General features: G+C 48.2%; 1 protein-coding gene across 1 annotated transcript; it reads left to right on the forward strand.

The window, feature by feature from the left end:
* Positions 1-617: 617 nt before the first annotated feature.
* PDGFB (platelet derived growth factor subunit B) lies at positions 618-22,807 on the forward strand. The gene is made up of 7 exons (XM_019489688.2): positions 618-1,615; positions 11,090-11,186; positions 14,036-14,128; positions 15,048-15,253; positions 17,210-17,351; positions 17,736-17,903; positions 19,678-22,807. Exons 1-6 carry the CDS (start codon positions 1,460-1,462, stop codon positions 17,870-17,872), a joined length of 831 nt encoding a protein of 276 aa, XP_019345233.1. The 5' UTR covers positions 618-1,459; the 3' UTR covers positions 17,873-17,903; positions 19,678-22,807.
* Positions 22,808-23,224: the final 417 nt, after the last annotated feature.

The following is a 23,224-nucleotide window of genomic DNA, read 5'->3' on the forward strand; positions in this document are numbered from 1 at the left end:
AGAAGGCATGTGCAGGTACATTCTCTGGTAAGAGATGACTCTGTCTTGAGCTCACCTGTTAGCTAGTCCTCCTACTTGACCCCCTTTTTCTCAGCAAATATCTGCTTGCTTCATTTCCCCTTGGATGTTTATGACATTGGGGAGATAACTGTGTGGCAAAATACATTTTAGTGCCTGGAGCAACACAAATTCTGTTCTAACAACTCCTGAATGTTTCTTTTTGTGCATGTAAAGAGATCAAAGGTATTACAACCATATCTCCCTCCAGAGAAAGCAGGGTGGGGAAAATCACAAGTTAAGCTTAAAAAAGTGCTCAGGCAGCAGTGAAAGTCTTAGTCATGGGCCAAACATGACTTTGCTGGAATACCTCTCTCCTTATTTCTCACCCCACCAATCCTGAAGGATTTTCTCTCTCCATTTCTTATTTGATATTAATTCTGTCTCTACATTCACATTCCCTGTGTTTCTTACTGAGGGTCTTTTTCATTTCGGTGAGTTCTGAATTGACTCACTAGAATATTTTTTTTTCTTGCTCTTTGATACACAGCCAAGAGAGGAGTTGCTAACAGTCTCCACCCCTTCTCTTTCTTCTCCTTTAAAAGAAGGAACAGCTGAAAGGGTGGCACCTTATTCTCTCTCTCTCTCTTGCAGACTAAAATAAAGACCCACCAGCTCTTTCCCGGCAGCTCACTCTCCTCCCATTTGATTTTACCTTTTTTTTCTTGTTGCAACAGGGAGCAAGAGACAGCAGCAGCAGTCACTCAGAGCTTGAGACTTATCGAGACTCAACACACACCCAGAGTCCAGCAAAAACATTTGCTCACCTGTTTGCAAAACCAAACCAGAGCTCACATTCAACCAAACTGCCAACAATATTTTGAAAGAAAAGGCACCAAAGACCAGAAGTTCAAACTTAGACAGAAAAAACAATCAACAACAGCATTTCTTTAAAAATAAATATACCAGAAGAAGAAAAAGATTATAGGGAAAAAAGTACAAATTTAGGAAGAAGACTTTGTTACCTGATTTTGTATAAAACTTTGGAAAAGTTTTCTGTTGGGAGAGGAACTAGTGAATTTGTTTTTGATATTTGGAAAATATGGCAAATAATTTTTACCTTCTTGTTTAAGACTTTTTTTTTTTTTTTAAAGAAAAAGGAAATTGAGAAGGAAAAAGCAAGCTGGTGGACCACCTGAGAAAAAGAAATGCAGAAAGATTTCTTTCACTAAGAGGGGATACAGACTGGATGCATACATTTTTGGGGGTCTGCATTCATTTTTTATTTATGCTCTGCTCCTATACTCCTTCTGGTTTATGAGACAGAAAAAAGGACAGACAACTCATACAGAATTATTTTTTTTAGAGGAAAAAGGGGGGTTTCTTTTTAACCCTTTCCTCCCCACTTCAAGATTGTGGAAAATAACTCGGAGTGTAGAAATGAGAGTGTGCAGAGCCTTCTATGCATGAGGCAAGGCTGGAACTAGATTGTCAGCGGAGACTGATTTCTTGTCAAGTCTCCCCTTCAATGTGTCTGGAACTCTTGGGGATAGGAGTAGGTATGAATTTCGGGGTGCTCTTCGTGTGTCTCTGGTACCTGCCTCTCATCAGCACTGAGGTGAGTAAAGACCCGTTTTCTTTTACGAGGGAGACAAATCCATATCTTGTAAACTTTAGACCCAGCATTAAGACTACAGAGAGGAGAGAGAAGGAGAACTCCTTTTAGCTTGTTTCTCTGACAGGTTTCAGTGTGTCTCTGAACACTTGTGCGTTTATGGTTATTTTAATTAACTTCTCTTAGCTTTTAGGAGGCAAGCAAACAAATAAGGGGGAATTCATATTTTGAATAAGCAACACCCTGACAGGTAAAGGGCAATGGGAGGGGGTGGAAGAACTGTGTTGACTCCAGGGTATATTCCCCATCCCCACCCATTGTGGACAAGTGGGGCAGTTGCGGCTTTTCAATCTCTCTGGCATTTATGAGTTTTGCTCTTTAAACTAAATGAACCTGAGTCAGATTGTTTTTCTCTGCAGTGCTTCACCACTGCCCCTTGCCCTTGTAGCTAATGAATTGCCACCTTGAGGCTTAGGGCTACCTGCTTGTACCTTCCCACAGTATCTCCTCCCACCACACCCCAACCAAAAAAATGCAATCCAAGGGAATCTCAGGGTGTATCTGTGCATGCAAGTAGCAGGGAGAAGAATCGCAGAGCCTGGGTTTTGCCAGAATTAAAGCAAGGCTGAACCTATCTGGTAGTTTAAGAGGGGACCTCAACAACCTGTTGCGTGGAGGGAGGGGTACTGAAGGCTGAATGAAAGGAGCCTGCAGTATGTCTTGGGAGCTGCTGGAGATGGAGTGAATGGAAGAGCTCTGGTAGCTCAAGATTGATGGTTTTCCCCATGATGGGAGGTCAGGCTGAATGGAAGCTGGGAGCTCCAGGAGTCCTTGCAGTGCAATGCCAGCCCTGGCTGCAGCAGTGTGCTCTCCAGCTGGTCTGGGCCATGAGCTGCAGCAACCTCCTCATATCAGTTCTGAACAAATGCCCAAGAGGGAAGCAGAAGGGAAGATTGCAGGGATTTGCAGAGACTGGAGAGAGATTTTTTTTTTTTTTGAAGGTGGGGTTCTTAAAGGGCCAAAGTCCTTTCTTTTGCTTTCCTAGTTCTATTTTTTTCCAAGAGGTTTGTGTATATAACCTTGCCCTGCATACCTGTGGGAGCTGGACTCTGATCTCACTTGTACCAGTTTTACCCCAGTCTAACTCAGTTGGGACAGACCCTTAACTCTATCTCATAGGAGCAGGGGAAGGGGGCCATCTTCATTCATTTTAACAGCACTAAGTTGACTTACATGAGCTGAGGGTCTGGCTTATTGCCTGTGGTGGAGTTAGTTCTGTCCAGTGTCAGTATAAGAGGGAAATCAGACCATGTGCATGTCACTGTGTGGGTGGCTCGTGTGTGTTTGTGCTGTGCGAGAAAGACAGCACCTCCGAAGGGGCAGGACGAAGGGAGAAAGGTGGGAGAAAGGCAGCAGGGTGGCTGGAAATGTATAGCTGCAGGGGAGGATCATTAGAAAGGGTCTGTAGGAATCAAGCCGGATCTGTGGTGCCCTTTCCTTCATTCGGGTGAGCTGGCAGCAGCAAAGCATTTCAGTCTGGGAGAGGCAGGGAAAGGAGGAGGAGCAGGGCTGGAGGAGGACTGCCATTCTGTTCCCAGCATTTATTTCCCAGACAACTCAGAACAAGATCCATCTGAGTACAGACACACGCAGCATGCTAAAGTACAACCCTCCTAGTATATCAAAGAGGGTAGAGGCAGAGTGGCAAAGGGTGAGAGCTAGGAGGGAGTTAATCTAGAGGTGAGCCTGGCAGAGAGGGAAAGCTGGGAGCTGGGCTGCAGCCAACACAGGTTGTTTTGACCAGGAACCTGTGGAAAGAATTCTTCTTTTGTTCTCCCTGCTCTTATGAGTTATCCTGCAGATTTCACTGCCCTGCCAGTGGAGGGACACCCCCTGTTCCCTCCACTCCAGTGCCTCACCTACCTAGGAGGAAGGGCTGGCACACTTCGGGCCCCACCCTTTCAACAGCTGCAATCTCTCTCCTTGCAGCCAAGCCAAAATAAAACCAAGGGAGAGGAAGGGCTTCCCCAGGGGATGATCATCCTGGGAAAAAAATATCAGCAATCCATCCAAGATCTCTGCCAGAAGCTTCCTATCCACCTTCTCTCCCTCCCTGAACCGCTGCAGGATTTCCCACCACAGCACTTTCTTTCCCTTTAATGATGGGAATTCAGCCTTACATGCCTGGTACCTCCCGCACAGAACTGATACAGCTGGAATGGGGGAGAGGTGACACCCATCAGGCTGGGCATTTACATAGCACTTCACATTTTTTAGGAGAATTGCACAAGGCTCAACCAGATAATCCTCATTGCTCCTGGATGAGGTATGGCAAGTGCTGACCTCAATCTAGCAAAGGAACCAAAGTGCCCAAAGATAAAGGACAAAACCCTGGGTGTTACAAATTCCTACCTGGGCACCTCAGTCAAAGCGGCCAGATGTTTAGAGTCAGGGACACCAGAGACCTTCATGGGAGCCGTGGCACAGTCTGCTGTTGGAAACAAGTCCGCTTGTTAAAGTAACTGTGTAAAGCTTTAGGCGCAATTCAGTTTGAAAAAATTGGCACGTGATTTGCCCAAAAGCTACAGGGAGTCCAAATTAGGAACAGGTGTTTCCTGCATAGACCTCTCAGCACCAACTTTCTCTAGCAGCACTCAGGAGAAATCCCTTATTCCTTCAAGAAACATTAAGAATTTGCATCTTTGGGCTATGAGAAGCAAACTTTGCAGCTCCTCTTCCTCTAACCTCACCAAAAAGAAAAATCCATGACGGAGAATCAGTGGGGGGTTTCAGAGGAAGTGGAGACCTAGCTAAAGCTGTCTTGGTTAACACTTGGAAAGGGAGGAGTTTGCCTCTGTCACTGTACTAGAGCATCCTGAGAAGGAACAAGATCTTTAGACCATGTCCCTGTCCTGCTGACAGCCGCCATGCAAGCACCCACATTCATGCAGGAATTACAAGCACCCACTAAGCAAGCTTCTCTCTATGTAACCATGCAGGCACCAGGCAGATACTCACCTGTATAAATCAACATATAAATAACACATGCATGCACCACATGTGTAATTACTACTATATTTGATTTCAGAGAGAATGCCAGGTGAGCCACTTTGCAGAAACGAATCAAGGCAGCCAGTCTTGCCCTGAAAAACATATAAACCAGATTCAGATGTGACACAACCAGGAGGGGCCTTCAATACAATAGAAAATAGAAACAGAAGGGGCAGGGGAATGGAAAGGAAGAACCAGTGTAACAGCACTGAAATTGTGCAGTTACGCAGCAAGGCCCATGCACATCTGGATGGATCTACTGAGTCAGGCTAGACTCCCCATGCTCCGTTTAGATACATTCAGGCAAACACGTCACCTGGCTCCTGGAGCATGTGCACCCCCACAGAGACACACATAAAGCAAACCCCTCCTAACCCTGAAACCACCCACACAGACAGCTTTGGAGGGAACCGCTCTCAGAAACAGGGTTAGGTGACCAGTTTGGCCACTGTGTGCATATGGTGAGTGCATCTGTGGAGACCAAACCCTCCTTCCCATTCCAAACCTGGAGCTGTTTTTCCTGCCACCTTCCCCTGCACATATAAGATATGGTCCCTGTGTGGGCCTAAGGGGTGTGGTGAGGAAGCGAAAGGCCCCTCACATCTTCCACAGGAGCTGCACCCTGGCCCTCCTTGCACCTATGTGCACCCAGTGGGAGGCTCAGAAGGGTGAATCCTTGGTAGGAAGCAGGGAAATGTGCCTCCCCTAAACATTCCCTCCCTTCTGCATCATCTTTCTCCCTTCTTCATTTCAGGCTCTCTCTGCCTGGGTGCAAGGAAGGGGATGGAGGCAAAGCAGCACAGGTCTTCTATCTTGTGGCTGTTTTTTCTTGCACAGGCCACAAAAGGAAGCAGTCGATGCTGTGGGCTGCTCAGCGGCTGTGTTTGTTTGGGCGGGGGAGAGTATTTCCTTTGTGGGTGTCAAATGCCTTTTTCACCCCCTGAACATGAAGCATTGTCTCTGCTAGGGGAGGGAGAGAACAGGAGTCAAGTGCCCACTTCCAACAGTCAGTGCCACACACTGCAAGAGTGGTGTTCACACATACACATACATGTATGTACACGTGTGCCTGTGTGCATGTGCACACACAAACACACATGCTTGGGTGCTGCTTGGCCAACTGTGCAGTTACAACTTATGTATTCCAGCCCCTTTGGGACTGCCTCAGGACACCCTCCCCACCCCTGCTCCAGCCAGCCCCCCTGACAGAACTGGCCTACGCAAACTCATATTCAGGGCAGTCTCCTTGCTCCTTGCTCTTCTCATTGGCTACAGAGATCCCTGGTACTACCCCGACTGACTGGTTGACAGTAGGCATCGTCAGAGCAGGATGCGGGACTCCTCATTGCCTTTAGACACAAGATCTATTTGATCCACATACCTCCTTCTCTATGCTGTTTGGGGAAGGACCCCACAAACACAGGGCTGCACCTAAGCTCTAAGAGATCTGAGCTGTAAAGCAGGATCTTGTGGGGCCCTCTGCCTTTCTAATAAGCATGCTTATTGACAAAACCTGGAGCCCTTTCAGCAGCAGTGAGCACACCATTTAAGCAGGAAGGTAGTTGCCAGTTGGGACAGAAAGATGCTAAACAATTTCCATTTGTGCTGTGGGTCATTATAGTTGCCTTGCAACATAAAGAGGGGTGGGCTAAAGCAGGCATGGCTTTGCTTTTAAAAGATTCTGCTGCCAGGACATTTTGGATTCAAAGAGCTTAGGAATGGGGTGGGGCAAATTGGTAGTTCTCCTGCTGGCCTTTCTCTAGTTCCTATCTCCAAGACCAGAAGGCCCAAGCCTCTCTGACGGACCCATGCCAGTGCTTCACAGGCTGCATGACTGTTTGGGACAAACTCGTGGAAAGGGCAAGGCGATGCATGCGTATGTCTATCTTTTGCCATCAGCTGATGCATGGGCGCAGGAGAGAATGACTGTGGCTCTTACGCTGTTTCCAACACTATTGATTCTCATTGGGCTGATGGGAAAGTCATTTTTTGACTTTGTCCAGAGGCTGGTAATCGTTGGGAGGGGTGGGGACTGTCTGGTTCCTCTTCATTTTGGGGGATGGGTGGGTGTGGCTGGCACTGGTGGTTAGAACTGCACAAAGATCTGATGGGAGGTTGTAGGGAACAGGACCTATATTTCTGCCCCCACGTGGTACGGACTCTGAGGAAGAAGGGAAAGGTTTCCCCTGACACCTGAGGAGGCAGGAATGGTTGCTGGGAGCTGAGCAGCAGGATTCTTAATATGTCTGCCATAACTGGGTCTGGCAGTGGAGGAGCTGAATGCACTTACTCAGACAGGGGAGCAACGGGCTCTGGGGTTAATTCAGCACACAAGGCTCCTGACAGGCACTGCTGGGGCTCCAGCCTTACTCAGAGTGTCTCCCCTCCATGTCCCACTGGGAACTTGAGAGGGAAGGAGGAAACTCATGTTGTACCTTGCTTGCTCCACCCTTCACAGGCTCACAGCAGCCCAGTGGCTAATACCCCGCCCCTGATCCTCTCAGCAATGAGATGCCCAGGAGTGATCCTGTTCAACAGTGAGATGCCCAGGAGTGTCACAACCTGCCCACCTTCCCAGGAAGAAGCACGTGAACTTGGTGCCTTCCTGTACATTCCTATCCCAAACCACCTTTTCCCCCTGTTCCTGGCACTGGCATGGTACTAGCAGGATACAAAGAACCACAAGCCAAAGAGGAGTGGAGCAACCCTTATCCTGGGAGTGTCCTTGGCTCCCTTCTCTGAGCCCCCAGGGCCCTTCTCTTTCCCTCCCAGTTTCACAATCTCCACTCCCTTGTGCCATGTGTTTTGCTACCAGCTTGGAAGGAATGAGCCAGACTCTGTGCTGAGATTCAGCAACACTTGTCTGCACAGTGCTCATGGTTACAGGGGATCACTGCACAGTGGTGCAGCATGCTCCTTTCTCTGCCCTTCCAGAGAGGGAGCACAGTGGTTTTTGGCACTCCCAGCTCCTGATGGCCCAGGGAAAAACCCTGGGAAAGGAGCCTGAGTTTTCTACACGGTAACGCGTATATCTAACCCTAGGGCAGTGAACTGGCTTCTGTAGCATTCCCTTTTCCCTCCACACCCCTATATGAGCTGGCTGTATGCTAGATTACCCAATTTCTATGGACAGGCTTACACATACAGTGGAAAGAGAGAGTCACAGCAACTTGATGCATTCAGCTTTTACAGAGGTATTTTGATGTTTTAGTCTTAAGGACAGAAATAGAGAGGGGGCTGCAGGTCAGGATGAAAGGGACTGTGTGGGGATCTGATGCTGCAATAACAGGGTGGGAAAGTAGGGCAACACTGATCTGATCTGTATATAGGACATTGAGAGAGCTGCTTGTGGATTAGTTTGCACAGCCAAGGCTGCTGATATTTGAAAGCAGGGAGGCAAAACTGACACACACGCATACACACACACACACAGACGTGCTCAGAATCTACCAGCACGTAATGATCATGCTGTAGCTGACTCAAAATAGGGCCAGCAAAGCCTCTGTGGCGGACTGCCTTGAGCACGCACTTCCTGAAGACTGAGATCATGGGAAGGTGTTAAGCCACCAAAAGAATTTGCGCACATTGTGTGTGTATGGGTGAATGTGTGCAATACCTGTGTGTGCCCGCCTGCATGTATCTAGGGCAGGTGGCTATGCAAGCAATGCAGAATGTGGGGAAGGCAGGACCTTGGCGTGAGGGCAGAGGGAGGGACAAACTTGCTGTGCTAGGAATCATGCCTCGTGATGGCATGAGGCCAGGCCTCAGGCACTTGTCAGGCAACCAGGACTCCATCAAGGCAAGAGTCTCCTTTGATCTACCGCACAGTTAACCTGCTCTAGACGAATAACCTGACCCCAACAGGAACGGCATATCAGGAAAGGCCCCTGCTGCTCTGGTTGGCTGGCAGGGAGGTCCCACCCCTGCAGTGGCACTCCACCCTTCTCCCAGCTATATCATGGGATCAGGTGGATGTGTTTACTGCTAGCTCTTGCACTGCACACCTTTCCAGGTGAGCCTCCAAGCATGTCCCTCTGTAACTCGTGTGTGTGATTCCCCATGTTCTGCATTGCTTGCATAGCCACCTGCTTTAGATACATACAGATGGGCTCACACAGGCATTGCACACATTTGCCCATGTACACTGATGACCCTGAACTTCCCCAGACCTGGCCCTGGGGACCAAGGAACCCTTGCACAGCTGCTGAGGTGAGATTCTTCATCTCACAAGACCAGTTTAGCTCTCTGGCAAAGCTAACGAGCTCCCCAGTCCAGGTGTACAGTCTTTCAGAGCCCAGAGTCTGTGAATGTCACAGTCCAGGCATGTTGTCCTCACTGATTTAATGGCCTCAGAGACACAGGGAGAGAATAATGAGCTTTGCAGCCTCAGCACACTGACATGTTTCAGTCAAACTGATAGCATCTGCAACAGGAAAAGCTTGGCACCTAAAATTCCTTCTGTGAGCAGGGAGTGGAGCTAATTCCTATTATATGAGGCTGCTTTTGCAACCTTGCTGCAGAGCACTGATTCATAAATGATCCTACAGCTTTCTCTCTTCCTCCTTCCCAGCTATCTAGGTCATATCTCTCCTCTCTCCATTAGTTCCACCAAAGTCGCCTAGTCTGGTAACACCTGCCTGCTCACCCCAGCAACTGCCAGAGTTTAAAATAAAGCTCCGTTTCCTACATGTATTAAGTGTCAGGAAGGACCAGGGTCTTCTGTACTGTGCAGCGTTCATACAGAAGTGCATTTCTTGACAGGTGCAAACATTAAAAAAGGTCTTGTTCCATTTATCAGGTCTGATCTCAGTGCAGAGCTACGTGGACTTGTAAACATTTTCCAGTATAAACTCCCCTGCATGTGATAAAAGGGATGCAGGGATGCTGGAGGAGGGTGACAGAGCCTGCCATCTCCGGGTCACTGCTTCTGATCCAGCCCCAGCTTGGTAGTTGTCAGAAGTCATCCTCCTTCAGTGGTCCTTGAGTCACAGGAGTTTAGGGCCATTCAGTTATGCTTCGAGTGAGTTAGAGAGTCAGATCTGAGGCCCATGGATAATAGAAAAGTGGATGCCAGAGGAGAGGAATATTGCATTGCCATCGCCTAGGCTGTTTCTGCTTGGTGGATAAACAGAGGACTCAGTGTCTAAGGCTATCATTCCCAGCACTAAATTGAAGTGAAACATTACACCCTGAAAGCAGCTGTGAAAAGCATAACCTTACTAAGTGAGTGTTCACCACAGACCAGTCACATGCATCTTACTGATGACCCATAAAACACTGCATTAAAAAACCCTATGTTTCAGAAATGCATGAGCCTAATGCCCCTCTCAGTTACAGCAATTCAGCCTCTGGGATGTCTCCCAGGGCTGGGGCTGGGGCTGAGATGCCACCCACTGCATAGCAGCCTGATTAACCCAGCTGAAAGAGCAACTTTTCCACACATGAGTAAACTTGAAAAAAGACAGATTGGAGCTAAGCAAACAGGTGGCTAGTACTTTTCTCTGTTTCTTTTCCTATTACTTCCAGATTGTCTTTTACTAAGGGCTTGCTCTCCTGCACCTCTCCTTTGTGCAGTCACAGGATAACGCCAGACCTGGTGTGAGTAGATGAGATTTCATTGAGATCAATGGAGCTGTATTCATCCACAGCCAGTCTGAATTTGATCTGTAATGTAGGGTTTGTAACATCAGTATTCAAAGTCTCTGGTATTGGTATTCAATACTTATGATACAGTCTTGTGTATTCATCAGAATAATTTGTTTATGACATCACAACTCCATGCCTATGCCATGATATGGAATTTGCAACTTCATTGAAGGTTCAAGTAGAAATAGGAAGTTGGGACGAAAAGGAAGAAACAATTTTTCTTTCCTCTGTGGGTTTTTTTTTAACAATACACAAATTGCATATGTAATTGGCCAATATGATTAAAAAATAACACACCCGCAGACCATCTGATAGCTCCTGTGAGTGAGTTTCATAACAGAGAGGAATACTGGGAAAGTTTCCTCTGACAGCAGAAGGAGATCTTTTAAAATGCTGGTACTGCATGTACCAGGGCTGCCAGCCACCTGGGGAAGCCATATAATCTCTGTCTTTATAGTGAAACTTTTCTGACTTGTTTGCAAAGTATATAGGGTTCCCTGGGGTGTAATCCTACAGCTCAGCAGTTCTCATACTTTTTCATTCTGTAGGTCAGTCTGCATGCATGTATGTCTGCTTGTGTGAGGGAGAAACATGGAGAGTTTGTTTCAGACTATCCCACCTCTTGGATTTCAAGTCCCACACTTTCACAGTAGCATTTCTCTCTCTCACACAGGCTCCCTCCCACCTTCCCCTTCACCCTTATAACTAGAGTTGTTTGTACAACACTAGCAGGTTGGACCTGTATAACCCTTGTTTCCTGTTTTATATGTTGTCTGATAGGGGGACCCCATTCCTGAAGAACTTTACAAGATGCTGAGTGACAGGTCGGTGCGTACCATCAGTGACCTCCAACATGCCCTGCAGATAGACTCCGTAGGTAAATCTCCTCTACACCAAACACTCCTTTTGTGACACCCACAATGTGGGGGTATGCCTTCTTTTTCTGGCACAAACAATAGAAAGGCTCCCAGTGTGGGAAACTTTTAATCTCCAGGTGCTTGATCTATTGAAGTGCGCTGCAAAATTCATTCATAATAAGTCTGGGGAAGTTTAAATAGATCTGGGCAAGGAACGTGGTGCTGGAGAACAACCCAGATAAGCTCCCAAGCTAAGAGATACACAGAGAGGTGGTTCAACAGCAACAGGCTTAGATTAGGAAACAGAGAAGCAGTTGAGCAAATGAGTAGTACATGGATGGATGCAAAGAGGAGCAGGTGAATGAATGAAGTGGCTCATGGTGAGATGTGCAAGCAGATGGACAGGCTAGTCCACAGGTAGAAAGATGCTCAAGGGAATGGATGGGAGGTTACCAGGTGAGTGGCTAGGATTTGTCTATGATGTAATGGGGTTATGGGTTGGGCATAAGCGACCTGGTCCGTAGGTACAGTATGTAAGGTGGGAACAGGCAGGTGCTTGCACCAGTTCAGAGAGAGCCTCTTTTCAGGGTCCACAGAGAGGGGACAAAGAATGCTAGGTTGTCAGGGGCACTGGGGTGCCAGTGGTTGATGGCACTTCTTTATAGCATGCCCTGGGCCACAGCCTGGACGTGGTGGTGCCTGTGGGACACTCAGCCAGGGCCGGAGTCACCCTGCAGTAGCAGAAGAGAGTAGAGAGACCGGCACGTGTGGGAATGGGAGCACGTGCCACCGCCGCCGGGCTAGGTCAGGAATTTATTTATAAACGGTCTCTTCAGAGTGAATTCCATTCTATTCTAACCTCTGCTCCCGCCCGTCCTCCCCCCGCCCCCCTCGCCTTCTTTCTGGTGTTTTGTCTGTTTGTAGCTTTGTAATCCTTGCCGAGACACTATCTATGAGGGAACAGAATTTCCTGCTTTTGTTTCCTATGCCAGTCGCACCACTGGCGTGTTCTCAAAAGCATTCCCGCTCCCTTTCAAAATGGGCTGGGAGGGGAGGGGGGGACGCTAGAGGGAGGGCACCAGCTGTGTTCTGCTATTGTTTCCCTTAGAAAGAGGCGACGAGGTCCCCCCCCCCAGTTCTCCTCTGAGTCCACGAGCCACACAATGGTGAGGCTTCCAAAATTAGCAGTGCTGGCTTTTCCAAGGCTGGGTCCCCTACCCCCGTCAGCAAAAGTTGAATTGGCCTATCAAGGAGAAGGACACCCTGGAGGGAGAAGCAGGGGGAGGAGGGGGACAAGGAGGGGGGAACTCACTTTTCAATAGAAGATTTGTTTCAAGTCAACAGTGTTGCTATTTCTTTTTTTCTCATCAACTTAACCTTTACGCAAAAGGCAGCCCCCACCCAGGCCCGATAACATTCCAGAGTGTGCGGCATGGTGGGGTGGGGGCAGAGGGACAGAAAAGACACGTGCAGTCTGTCATGCCACGAAGCGTAAGGAAGAGGCACAGCTCTATCCCAGTGGCTGCAGGCTCTCCTGGCAAAGTGACACAGGATTCTCTCCAGGGACCGGGCTGGCTTGGGAGCAGGCTGTGGAGCCTGCCAAAGCCAGGTCACTGGTTTGATCCCAGTTAGGAAAAAGTGGATGATACAGGGAATCCTGTAAGGCTACAAGCTGATCCCCAGTAAGTAGTGACCCACTGTTGTCAGCATTCATGGGCCTGGTGACATCAGCTTGATTGAGGTGCCATTAGAGCAGTGGCAAGATGGTCACCACTGGTGCCCTCCTTCTTGACTGTCCCCACAGAGCGGCTATGAGCTGAATAGGAACCAAATCTCCCCTCTTGCCCTTCTACAATGACTTTTTCAGGGGCCACAGAAAGGATCCTGGAGGAGGTGTGATGGGCCTGTCTTGCTTTGCTGTTGCATCTGTCACTTCAGTCAATCTTGCACTTTCACTGGCCCTAAACTCCCTTTAATAAAATAGCTCCCTTGATGCTGACGTCCGTTCTGCTTCCTACTACAGCTAAACCGGGTCACAGAAGGAAAGGGCTGCAGCTGGGCGGGAGTTGTCTCTGAGCACAACCATTGTCCAGGGCTCAGGAGAGGCTGCGGACCCACGTGCTCCACGGGATTATGGGAATGTCTCTGTTCAGGCACTTCCTGTGGGAAAAGCAGCAGGGTGGGGGTGCAAGGAGCTGGGCTAAATGCTATCAGCCCTCCTCTCCCATCGTCTGCCAAACTGTCCCCAATGCCCTGTGGTTTAACTTACAGTAGCAAAAGGGAAGAGTTATTTTTAACTCTGCTTCTTTTTCTCTTCTCCTGCCAAAAAGTTGACTGTGGCTCAGATTGAGGCTAGTGGGGTGGGAGTGAGAAAGCAAACCACCACCTGCAGCTCACTCCAAGCACCAGGGCCCTGCGGCCCCGGACAAACATCTACCCCTGTCCATGGGCCTCGGTCCAGACCTGCAATCCTTCCTGCGGGTCCATGACATCAGCCAATTCACCCAGAGCCTTCCTCACAACATCCCTCCACTCCTGCAGCCCTATTCCAAACAGCTCTCTGCTAAAGCCCATCTCTTAACCCAGGTTAGCTTCTGCTTCTCCAGGCCTCATCTCTCTTTAACAAGATGGGCCTGTTGTTTTGAATGGCTTGGAATTAAGTTATGAATAAAGTTAGAGCCTCCTGCCCTTTGTTGCACTTGTGACTGGAGGTGGGGGTTGACCCTTAACTTCCAGGTGTGATGTGCTAGTAGACTGAATGGACCAATGAATTGTCTGACTCCTCTGCCCCTGTGCTGGTGGGTCCCTGAGCCACTGCTTCCCCTTTTATCTCTACCTTGCATTACTTGGCTTTGTCTTTCTCTTGCAGAACAGGAGAATGGTCCTAGCTTGGACCTGAACTCAACCCAAACCCACCTTGGTCATGACCCTGTTCCCCTGTCCCGAGGGAGACGAAGTGTGGGTGAGTGTAACTTCTGTGCAGGAGTTTCCAGCATGAGTCAGAGATAATCTGCACGATGCATGTTGTAGGGGCGGATGTTTGTGGGCTTATTTTTGCTTGACCATGACAGAATGCCTGTGAGGCTAGATGCATGTACACTGAGTTTAGCAAATGTAGGGTCCTTTGGTGCAGCTAGACTGTTGCAAGTGAGAGGGCAGACAACAGGGGGCAGGCATTTGCAGCCTGCTTCCTAATGCCCTCCTTTGTTTCAGGCCTCATGACCCAGTGCTGGAAATGCCCAAGCCCTTTTTTCATGACTGCAAGAAAGCAGACACTGGATTTGCCAGGGTAGATGTAGCCTTATGTCTAACTCTGTGTCTCTGATGGGTGTGACATTGTCCTAAGCACAATGAGAGGTGGTTCTGCCTTGTCAAATCTTCAGATTGGCTGAAATCCTTCAACAGAATAGAAGGAAAATGGACCTGGGCTGGTGTCCTCACAATTGGCCTTTTGCACTTTGGGATTCCCAGAGCTGTCCTCTGACTCCATCTGGGTCCAGCGGGGAGTGCTGTGGAGGCAGGGTCTTCAGTCTTAGGAGTGGAGGAGGAGGTAGTCAGAAGCATCACACATCATTCTGTAGGTCTGGCTCACAAAGCAGTGACATCAGCTATCTCCAGAGAAGTGCCTGGTCCCATCCTTGCTAAGCCAAGATGTTAGCTGAAGAAAGCATTACTTGTTGTGTACTCTCAGCATGCTTGACTCTATATTATCCACAGGGGGAAATAGTGCAGGGCACTGAATGGGTGGATGGTGGGAAAAGAAGAAACATCTCTGTAGCTGTGGGACAGTGAGAGCCTTTCTCTTACCACCTAGAGGGGCTGCACTGGGTCTCTGGTTGCTACAAAACCTATTTCATTGTTTTTCACTTGGGTTGCTCTAGATGCCCTAGCCGCTGCTGAGCCAGCTGTCCTTGCTGAGTGCAAGACGCGAACAGCGGTCTTTGAGATCTCCCGGAGCATGGTGGATTCCACCAATGCCAACTTTGTGGTGTGGCCACCCTGTGTGGAGGTGCAGCGGTGCTCGGGGTGCTGCAACAACCGCAATGTGCAGTGCCGCCCCACGCGGGTCCGTGTGCGACACATCCAGGTACGTCCCCAGCCCTCTGCCTGCTCCCTTATCTTGGCTTGCTCTTCTACTAAATACACCGCACATCTAAGGGGACTGCCTGTTACCATGAAAATGCATTGTCCATGGTGCTGGCCTCACCATCCCTCACTCAGCTTGTGCCTCAATCCTGACACATGCACTGAAACAGCCCCTCCTCTTGTAGCCCCTCTGTGATCCTCCTCTCCGGTCCTGCTACAGTCACCTACTGGCTGACCTCTTGCTATAATCCTGCTAGCTTTTCAGTTCATAGCAAGCTCCTCCACGCTTCCTCCCCAGACAGCTAGTTTAAAAATATAATCACTCCCATGCAAATCCTCTGCCTGGTGTGTGAGAACCTCCCCCAGGCCCCAGGCAGGCAGCAGGTGGGGGGGGCAGAAGAGGGGGGGGCATTCATACAGTCAGCTGTAGCAGGAAATGCCTCTCTCAGGAAAGCCTCACTGAATAAGAGACATGAGAGAGTGGAGGCAAAAGTGGGACTTGTTTTTGTGGAAAAAACAAATGGGAGGTCAGTTGTCAGCCAGAAAAAGTGACCTGGAAATAGTTCCTTTGAGGACAGAGGTCTTTGTATTGTTTGGCTGGAAATGTTTGTCTAGTGAGCAGCGTGTGGTCTGAAGCGTGTGGAGTGGGCTTTCAAAGAAAGATAAACAGTCAAGAGATTTGATCGCTGGTTGAGTGATGTTGCTGGGGGCAGTGGGTTTAAAGGAATTCAGTCTCAGACTTGAAGCAGCGATAGCATTTATAACCAGTGGACAGCCCTCCACAGGCAATGTGATCTTGTAAGATAAGCTAAGCAGCAACAGGACTGGTCAGTACTTGAATAAAAGACCACCAAGGAAAACATAGGGACTGTACTAGGACATGATGGCAGTGATGCAAGAAGAGGCTCTCCCCTCTGAGTCAGGACTGAAAGTTGCCTCTCAGGAGTGTTGTGCTGCCAAAATGCTGTCTTTCACATGAGAGGTAATTCTGAGGTCCCTACCATGGTTAATCATCAAAGATCCTGAGTCAAATTCAGCCATGGTGCTATCAAAGTCACTAGAGTTGCATCTGGTTGTACCAGGTCTGAAGTCCTCCTTTCTTTGTGTGAGGGAATTATCCTCCCAGAATCACATTTTAGTTCATGGCATTCTGCTACCCCTACAACTTACTTTGTCAAAGCTAACAGACACAGGCTTAGTCTGAATTTCTTATCCAAGTTGTATGGTGGCTCTGTGCACTACTAACAAGTGGTCATGTCCAACACTAGAAGCCGCTGTAGGTTAGGTAAAATGTATGCAGTGATTTTCTATGCATGAGGCCAAATTCAGACCTCCCTGATTTAAGTTCACAGCACACTGCTGGTATCAATGGAAGCTGCATCAAACTGTATCGAGTCTGAATTCAGTACATTGCCAGTAAAGCATTTGTGAACCCTGTAGGAAGAGATCTAAAGACAGGTTAGACAAACATTGGTTTGGGATGATTTAGATGAGCCCTTGAGCAGGGGGCTGAACTTGATTTGTGGAGCTCAGCCCTTTAGAGCAGGAGGCCAGGTGCTTGCAACCCAGCTACACTTCTGGCTACCACTCTTCTGGAAAGAGAGTGAGGTAGGAGGTGGCTGCCAATGTCAGGGGAAGGGGAGGGAGAATGGGGGCTGGGGAGGAAGAAAGGAAAAGAACAGAGCAGGGAGGGTTGTGAAGGGGATCAACAGCATGGTGAAGTTCAGGGAAGGGGACACATTGGGCTTTCCACTGATCCCCTGTGTCACAGACCAGATTCAGTCACTGTAAGGATGGATCTGGCCCGTGAGCCCTAGGTTGAGCACCACTGGACTAGATCATCTCCTGCGGTCCCTTCCAGCCCTGTTTTCCTGTGATGCTAAGAATGTCAATAGAAATGCAAGATATTATTCATATGTACAGCGTGCATGAGTGTCTTTGTATTCTCTCCCAATAGGTAAACAAGATTGAATTTGTCCAGAAGAAGCCAAACTTTAAAAAAGTCATTGTGCCTTTGGAGGACCATGTGGACTGTCGCTGTGAGGCACTGTCATCCCGGCCCTCCAGTCACAGTTGGCCCAATCTACCCAAATACAAACGTAAGGGGGGAATGAAGAGAGGCTAGGAAGAGGGGGCCCCTCAGCTCCAATGAACTGACTCAGATCAACTGAAAGCCTTGGCCAGAGCATGTGCCTGGGTGTTATGGGCAAAAATGGAGGGAAGTGGAAGAGTGGCCAGGGGAGAGAAACATACAGAGAGGGGAGGGAAAAGAAAACACTGGGGAAGAAGGAAAGAACAGAGGGATGGGGCTGCGGAGGAGTGAGAAAATCTGGTGAAGAGAAGGAAGAACAGAGAGAGAGGAAAAAAAGGGTCTTCAATTCTCCCATGGTAAAGTTAGCTATTGATGATGGCTGGGGGAAAAGTATTTCCAACAGACACAGCTGCCACTCATGGCCTGTCCACTCTGACCTCTGATTTGGCAGATGGATTATTGACAATCACTACAGCTCCTGTGTCAGCAAGGCAACGAGCGCGCCGGCTGCAAGCACAAAAGAGGAAACATCGGAAGTTCAAGCATGTCCCTGATAAGAAAGTGCTGAAAGAAATCCTTACAGCATAGAGGTGCTGGCAGAGGAGAGAGTGCAAAGCAGGTGAGAGCAACAGCTATTGCCAGTGAAAGCTTGCAAGGTGATCCCAGACAGTGGCGACACGCAGGGGGCGCACGGGGGTGCACGTGCATCCCTAAGAGCGCTGGTGCACCCCCTGACCAGCTTCACTCGCTGCTTAGATGATGGGCAAGGAGGGGGAGGTGGGAGCGCCGGTGCCCCCCCTGCGAGCACCAGCCGATTGTTGAAGCCGCTTCCCGGAGTGGCTGCGGCCACTTCTGGGAGTGGCTGCAGCGATCGGCTGGCGCTTGCTTCCAGAAGTGGATGCAGCCACTCCCGGAAGTGGCTGCAGCGATCGCAGTGATCAGCCGTTGTGGGATTGCCCACAGGGGACCTCCGGCCCCCTCCCCACCCGGTCGGCAGTTTAGTGGTTCTCAACCTTTTTAGATGTAAGGTACCCCTCACTAGACTGAAGGCACCCCACCATCACTCTTGTGAACTGAGTGGCAACCCATTTCAAAAGCTAATTGCTTTATTACAGTGGTTTCCTCCTTGCAGAGGGACCAGGTAGTGGGGCAGGAGGAGCAGTTAGGCAGGGAGAGCCTGAGCCTACTCTTATCTACTTACCTACTCACACCTCATTTATCCCCTCACACTTTTTGAGGCCCCCCCCCTTCAAAGGATCTTAAGGCACCCCAGGGTGCCCTGGCACCTTGGTTGAGAATCACTTGTGTAGTCTGACAAAATAACAGGGCTAGGCTAAAACAAAGCAAATTTATCCTATGGCCTGTTTACCATGCTTGAACTCTAGCAGGCAGGGGTGAAAAGCCGCACTTTGCCCTGGAGTCCCTGCTTCACACCATCACCTTGCTTCCAGCCTGACAACCAGACTGTGTCACCTGTATGATCCCCCTCCTTGGAGATCACATTACTTGTTTCTCTTGTGGAGCTAGCTCTGATTACCTTTGCATACTGAGCCTGCACTGATGGTGAAGAACTAGCATCCATTTTGTGCCCTGTACTGAGGGCTTCCTTTTTTTTCCTAGATTTATTTTTTATTTTTTGGTTAAAATGGCAGAAGGACATGCGCACAGCAGTGTTCTGGCCTGCATCACCATCTTAGTGGGAAGTCTGAGAGCGTAACAAAGGTCAAAGAACATGGAAAGGAGAACTGGCATCTCTGTAAATTTGATTGACATCCTCTCAGTTTTAGGGGCCTCATTCTTCTTCTGCTGGCCTCAGGTCCTCACCAGAGAGCCTGGGCCCTCTCACAGGTCTCTCACAGAATTGGGGTGTAGGACTGAGCACAGGACTGGGGCCAGGAGCTTTCTAATCTAAAAGGAAGTTGTGTTTCCTAGTGGATAGAGCCCCGAGTCTGGGACTCAGGAGACTTGTTTTCTATTTCCAGCTTTGATATGAGCCTGCTGAGCAACCTTGATTAAGTCAGTTCTCGCAATGCCTCAATGTCCTTATGTATAAAATGGGTTGGATAATGATCCTGCCTTCTTCTGTAAATTGCTTTGAGATCTTTTGGTGAAAAATGATGGCAAATACCTAGGTAGCATTATTATTTCTGCTTTCAGCACTAAGACTGCCCTGGTCTATGCCAGAAACCCCTCTGGACTCTAGGCAGACACAAATCCAAAAGCAAAAGTGGTGTAAAGCTATTTTTGCTCTAGTGCCAACCTTGCTGTGGCTGTGTTTGTGCTGGAGAAAAGCAGAGGATGTCAGTGGATTAGTCTCTAGGGCTTTTAGGGGACTAGGAGATGGAGATGGATGCTTTAGTCTTATACAATGTCTGGTTTTGTTTCATTTCCAGGTTTATTTAATATATTTGCTGTATTGCCCCCATGGGGTCCTCAGAGCGATAACTTTTCCTCTTCGTCCATCTGCCTCGGTGCCTGACTTGGACAACAAATGGTGCTTGCCTTTTCTTCTTGGACCTTCTCCCACCAAAGTCTCCCCTCAGTTTTCCTTTTTTCATATATTAACAATGTTTTAAAATTTTCCAAGAAAGAAAACAAAACATTAAAAAAAACCCACAAGAAGCCACAAGCAACTGGGATAAGACAAGGCCTTCCCTGCTGCAGAAGACAGGATGGGAAATAGGAAAGAGAAAAATGGGTCCAATTTCCTTTTTTGGGGGGGAAGGGATCAGTTGGGGGGTGAGAAAGTGAGGAGAATTGTCCTCCTTTTCCTTCTCAATTCTGTTACGGGCAAAGGGCTTGGACTGAGGTCAGTCATTGCAATGGATGTGTTTCAGAGCAGATGGATCTCAGATGAAGAGCAATCACCAATGATGGAAAATGCACTAAGAACTTTTACTGGCACATCTGGACAGATTTCTTTCTTTTTTGTTTGTTTGTTTGTTTGTTTTTTTACATATGTGTGTGTATATATTTTATTTTAAAAAACCACTAAAACATACAACATCTCGGGGAACAGAACAAATGAATGCAGAGCGCAGTTACCACACTCACCCCAGCCACTGCAGACTGGAGGGTGTTTGGATCAGTGAAAAGATGAGGACAGCAGGCCAGAACCATTCTCCAATGCTCCCCCCTAGCCCTGACAAAGACTGTCATTTTGGCACACAGCTATTGGCTATTGAGGGTTGACCTTCCAGTCTTGGACTTGGGTTATTGTTTTTTAATTAATTTGGTATGTGTGTGTATATATGTGCGTATAGATACCTATATATTCATATATACATTCATACATATCTATACGTGTGGGTTTTTAAATGGGTTTGTTCCACAGTGGGAGGAGCCTGCAGGCAAGCTTGTACATGTGTTGGTATGTCTGTGTTGGTCTGTCTCTGTGTGTATGTCTGTGTGTGTGTGTGAGCAGTGATCTAATTCCTCTGCTATCCCCAGTTCAGTCTTTTTTCCCCTTTGCTTTTCCCTCTGGTTAACAACTGCCCTCCAGGATGCAGAGTGACAACATCATTGACCAATGCACATGTGAGCTTGCAAGCATTACTTCATCTGGATAAACTATGGTTGGCTGATCCAGGATCCTGAGGGCAGCATTATAATACCGAAGATGGTTCTGGGAGCAGTTTAACCCTTTTGTGGATGCACTGTCCTTCAGTTGCTTTCTCCCATTTCACCCATTCCCCGCCCACACATCTATTGCAAACACATGCAACAGAGGGGTTTTTTTCACATGTATTCAAGCCCTGCCCAGTTTTTAAATAACTGTAGAACCAAGGAACTTCTTGGGAAACTAGAAGTCATGGGGGAGAGGAGGGCAAATGGGAGAGAGTAAACCTCTAAATTTGCAAAAGTGATTAAAAACATAATTCCCTTATTGGAAGACTGAAAGAGAATGGCTGTTTGGTATCCCTAGTTCCTGGCCATCATAGAAATGCTTAGGATTTGAGGGTGTAGAGGGCAGAATGATTCTCCTATGAGAATGCACATGCAGTCACGTAGAAGTGTGTCCAGCTCTAGGCTTCCCACTACAGAAAGGATGTGGAAAAATTGTCCAGCAGAGAGTAATGAAAATGGTTAGAGGGCTGGGGCACATGACGTATGAAGAGAGGCTGAGGGAATTGGGTTTATCTAGTCTGGAGAAGAGAAGACTTGGGGGGGGGGGGGGAGGATTTAATAGCAGCCTTCATCTACCTGAAGGGGGGATCCAAAGAGGATGGAGCTGGGCTGTTCTCAGTGGTGGCAGATGACAGAACAAGGAAGGGTCTCAAGTTGCAGCAAAGGAAGTTTAGGTTAGTAGGAAGAACTCTATCATGAGGAGGGAAGTAAAGCACTGGAACAGGTTACCCAGGGAGATGGTTGAATCTCTATCCTTGGAGGTTTTTAAGACCTGGCTAGACAAAGCCTTGGCTGGGATGATCTAGTTGGGGCTGGTCCTGCTTTGAGCAAGGGGTTGGACTAGATGACTTCCTGAGGTCCCTTCCAACCTTCATTTTCTATGATTCTATGAATTGTTCAGGATGTTAATAACATTATTGATATCATTATTTATGTATATTGCAATAACCCTTACAAGCTCCAATCACTGACCCATGGTGCCACCTAGTGCCATAGCAAGAGGGGTGGGGGTGAGTGGGGCAACCACCCTGGGCACTGAAGCGAAGGGCACCAACAGGTGTTGCCCAGCCAGGGCATGACGTGGGACAGAGCTGTGAGCAGCTTGTTTGGGGGGATATGGGGACAGGGGGAGGTTGGCTTCTGCTGCTGTGTGCACTCCTGGGCAAGCATGGGGGGCGTGTAGCCCCCAGATCTATGCACGGGGCAAAGGCAGGCTGCCACTATAGGCTTTGCCTCAGGCACCAAACTTGCTTGCTGTGGCACTGGTGCGACCCTGCTCTGTCTTCTGTCTGACTTCAGGCTAATATGACTAACTACCTGTCTACACAGAGGAGAGGGGAAGTGAGGCAGAAGAATGGGAGTAGGGAGCACTTCCTTTCCAAGGAACAGCCTCTGGGTCACTCAACATAGCTTATACATTGGTGCAGAGGAACCAAGGAGGAGCATGGTGTTAACTCTACTAACTGCTCTCAAGACTGTTGCAAACTGATGGCCCCATTCACCACCCCTGCTCCTTACTTCAAACTGTAGTTGCCTGGGGAGATGAGCTGGAGGAAGGTGATGAAGCAGCAAGATGGGAATTAGCAGAGAGATATAGATTTCCCATCATCTCAGATTCAGAGCTCCCTTCCTGATGCCAACTATCACCACCTTTTTCTGCCTTCTCTTCCTTCTCCCTTCAACCTGTAACCTCGCAAGTCTTAAGACACTTTGTTCTCCTGCTCCAAAATCGGCTTCCTTCAGTTTGTAAAGTTGGTGAGGTTTTATTTTATTTTATTTTATTTTTTGGCTTTTTTAATGTAAGGTTAATTTATACTCAGTACTGTATTTAAAGTTGTAAAAAAAAAAACAAAACCAAAAAAACCCCAACAAAACAAAACAAAAACTCTCAACAAAGTTTGATATTTGTGTGTATGTTCTACAGTGGGCAATATTAAAAAGGGGGTGGGAAATCCAAGGCCAGCCAGGGAATCTCTTTCATTTCTAGGACATTGTAACTGAGATTACAGAATTAGAGCAGCCAGCATTGGAAAAGTCCTTGTTTTTCACATGCACACACATACACACATGCATACCTTTGTCAGTAGCCAGGGCAAGGTTGTTCCCTACAGCATTATTCCCCACTGGACTGGGCTATCTGGTTTTAAGTGACTCAGGTGTTGGGGTTTTCCCGTTCTTTAAAGTTCCACTGTTGGCAGACACATTCCAGCACCCAGCCAGAACACTCCTTTGTTCACTTCCATCTTGTTAATTCACGTTTTATTCCTTTGAACAATTCACAACAATTCATTTCCCTCCATGGAGTTTACTCTC

The sequence above is a fragment of the Alligator mississippiensis genome, chromosome 4 (assembly GCF_030867095.1).
Source record: "Alligator mississippiensis isolate rAllMis1 chromosome 4, rAllMis1, whole genome shotgun sequence".
NCBI classification, from domain to species: domain Eukaryota; kingdom Metazoa; phylum Chordata; order Crocodylia; family Alligatoridae; genus Alligator; species Alligator mississippiensis.

Excerpts from the sequence above, each read along its gene's own strand:
- PDGFB (XM_019489688.2), top strand. The coding sequence starts at position 1,460 with ATGCATGAGGCAAGGCTGGAACTAGATTGTCAGCGGAGACTGATTTCT. Across the intron at positions 11,187-14,035 it reads CCTGCAGATAGACTCCGTAG|AACAGGAGAATGGTCCTAGC; the intron begins GTAAATCTCCTC and ends TTTCTCTTGCAG. Across the intron at positions 15,254-17,209 it reads TCCGTGTGCGACACATCCAG|GTAAACAAGATTGAATTTGT; the intron begins GTACGTCCCCAG and ends CTCTCCCAATAG.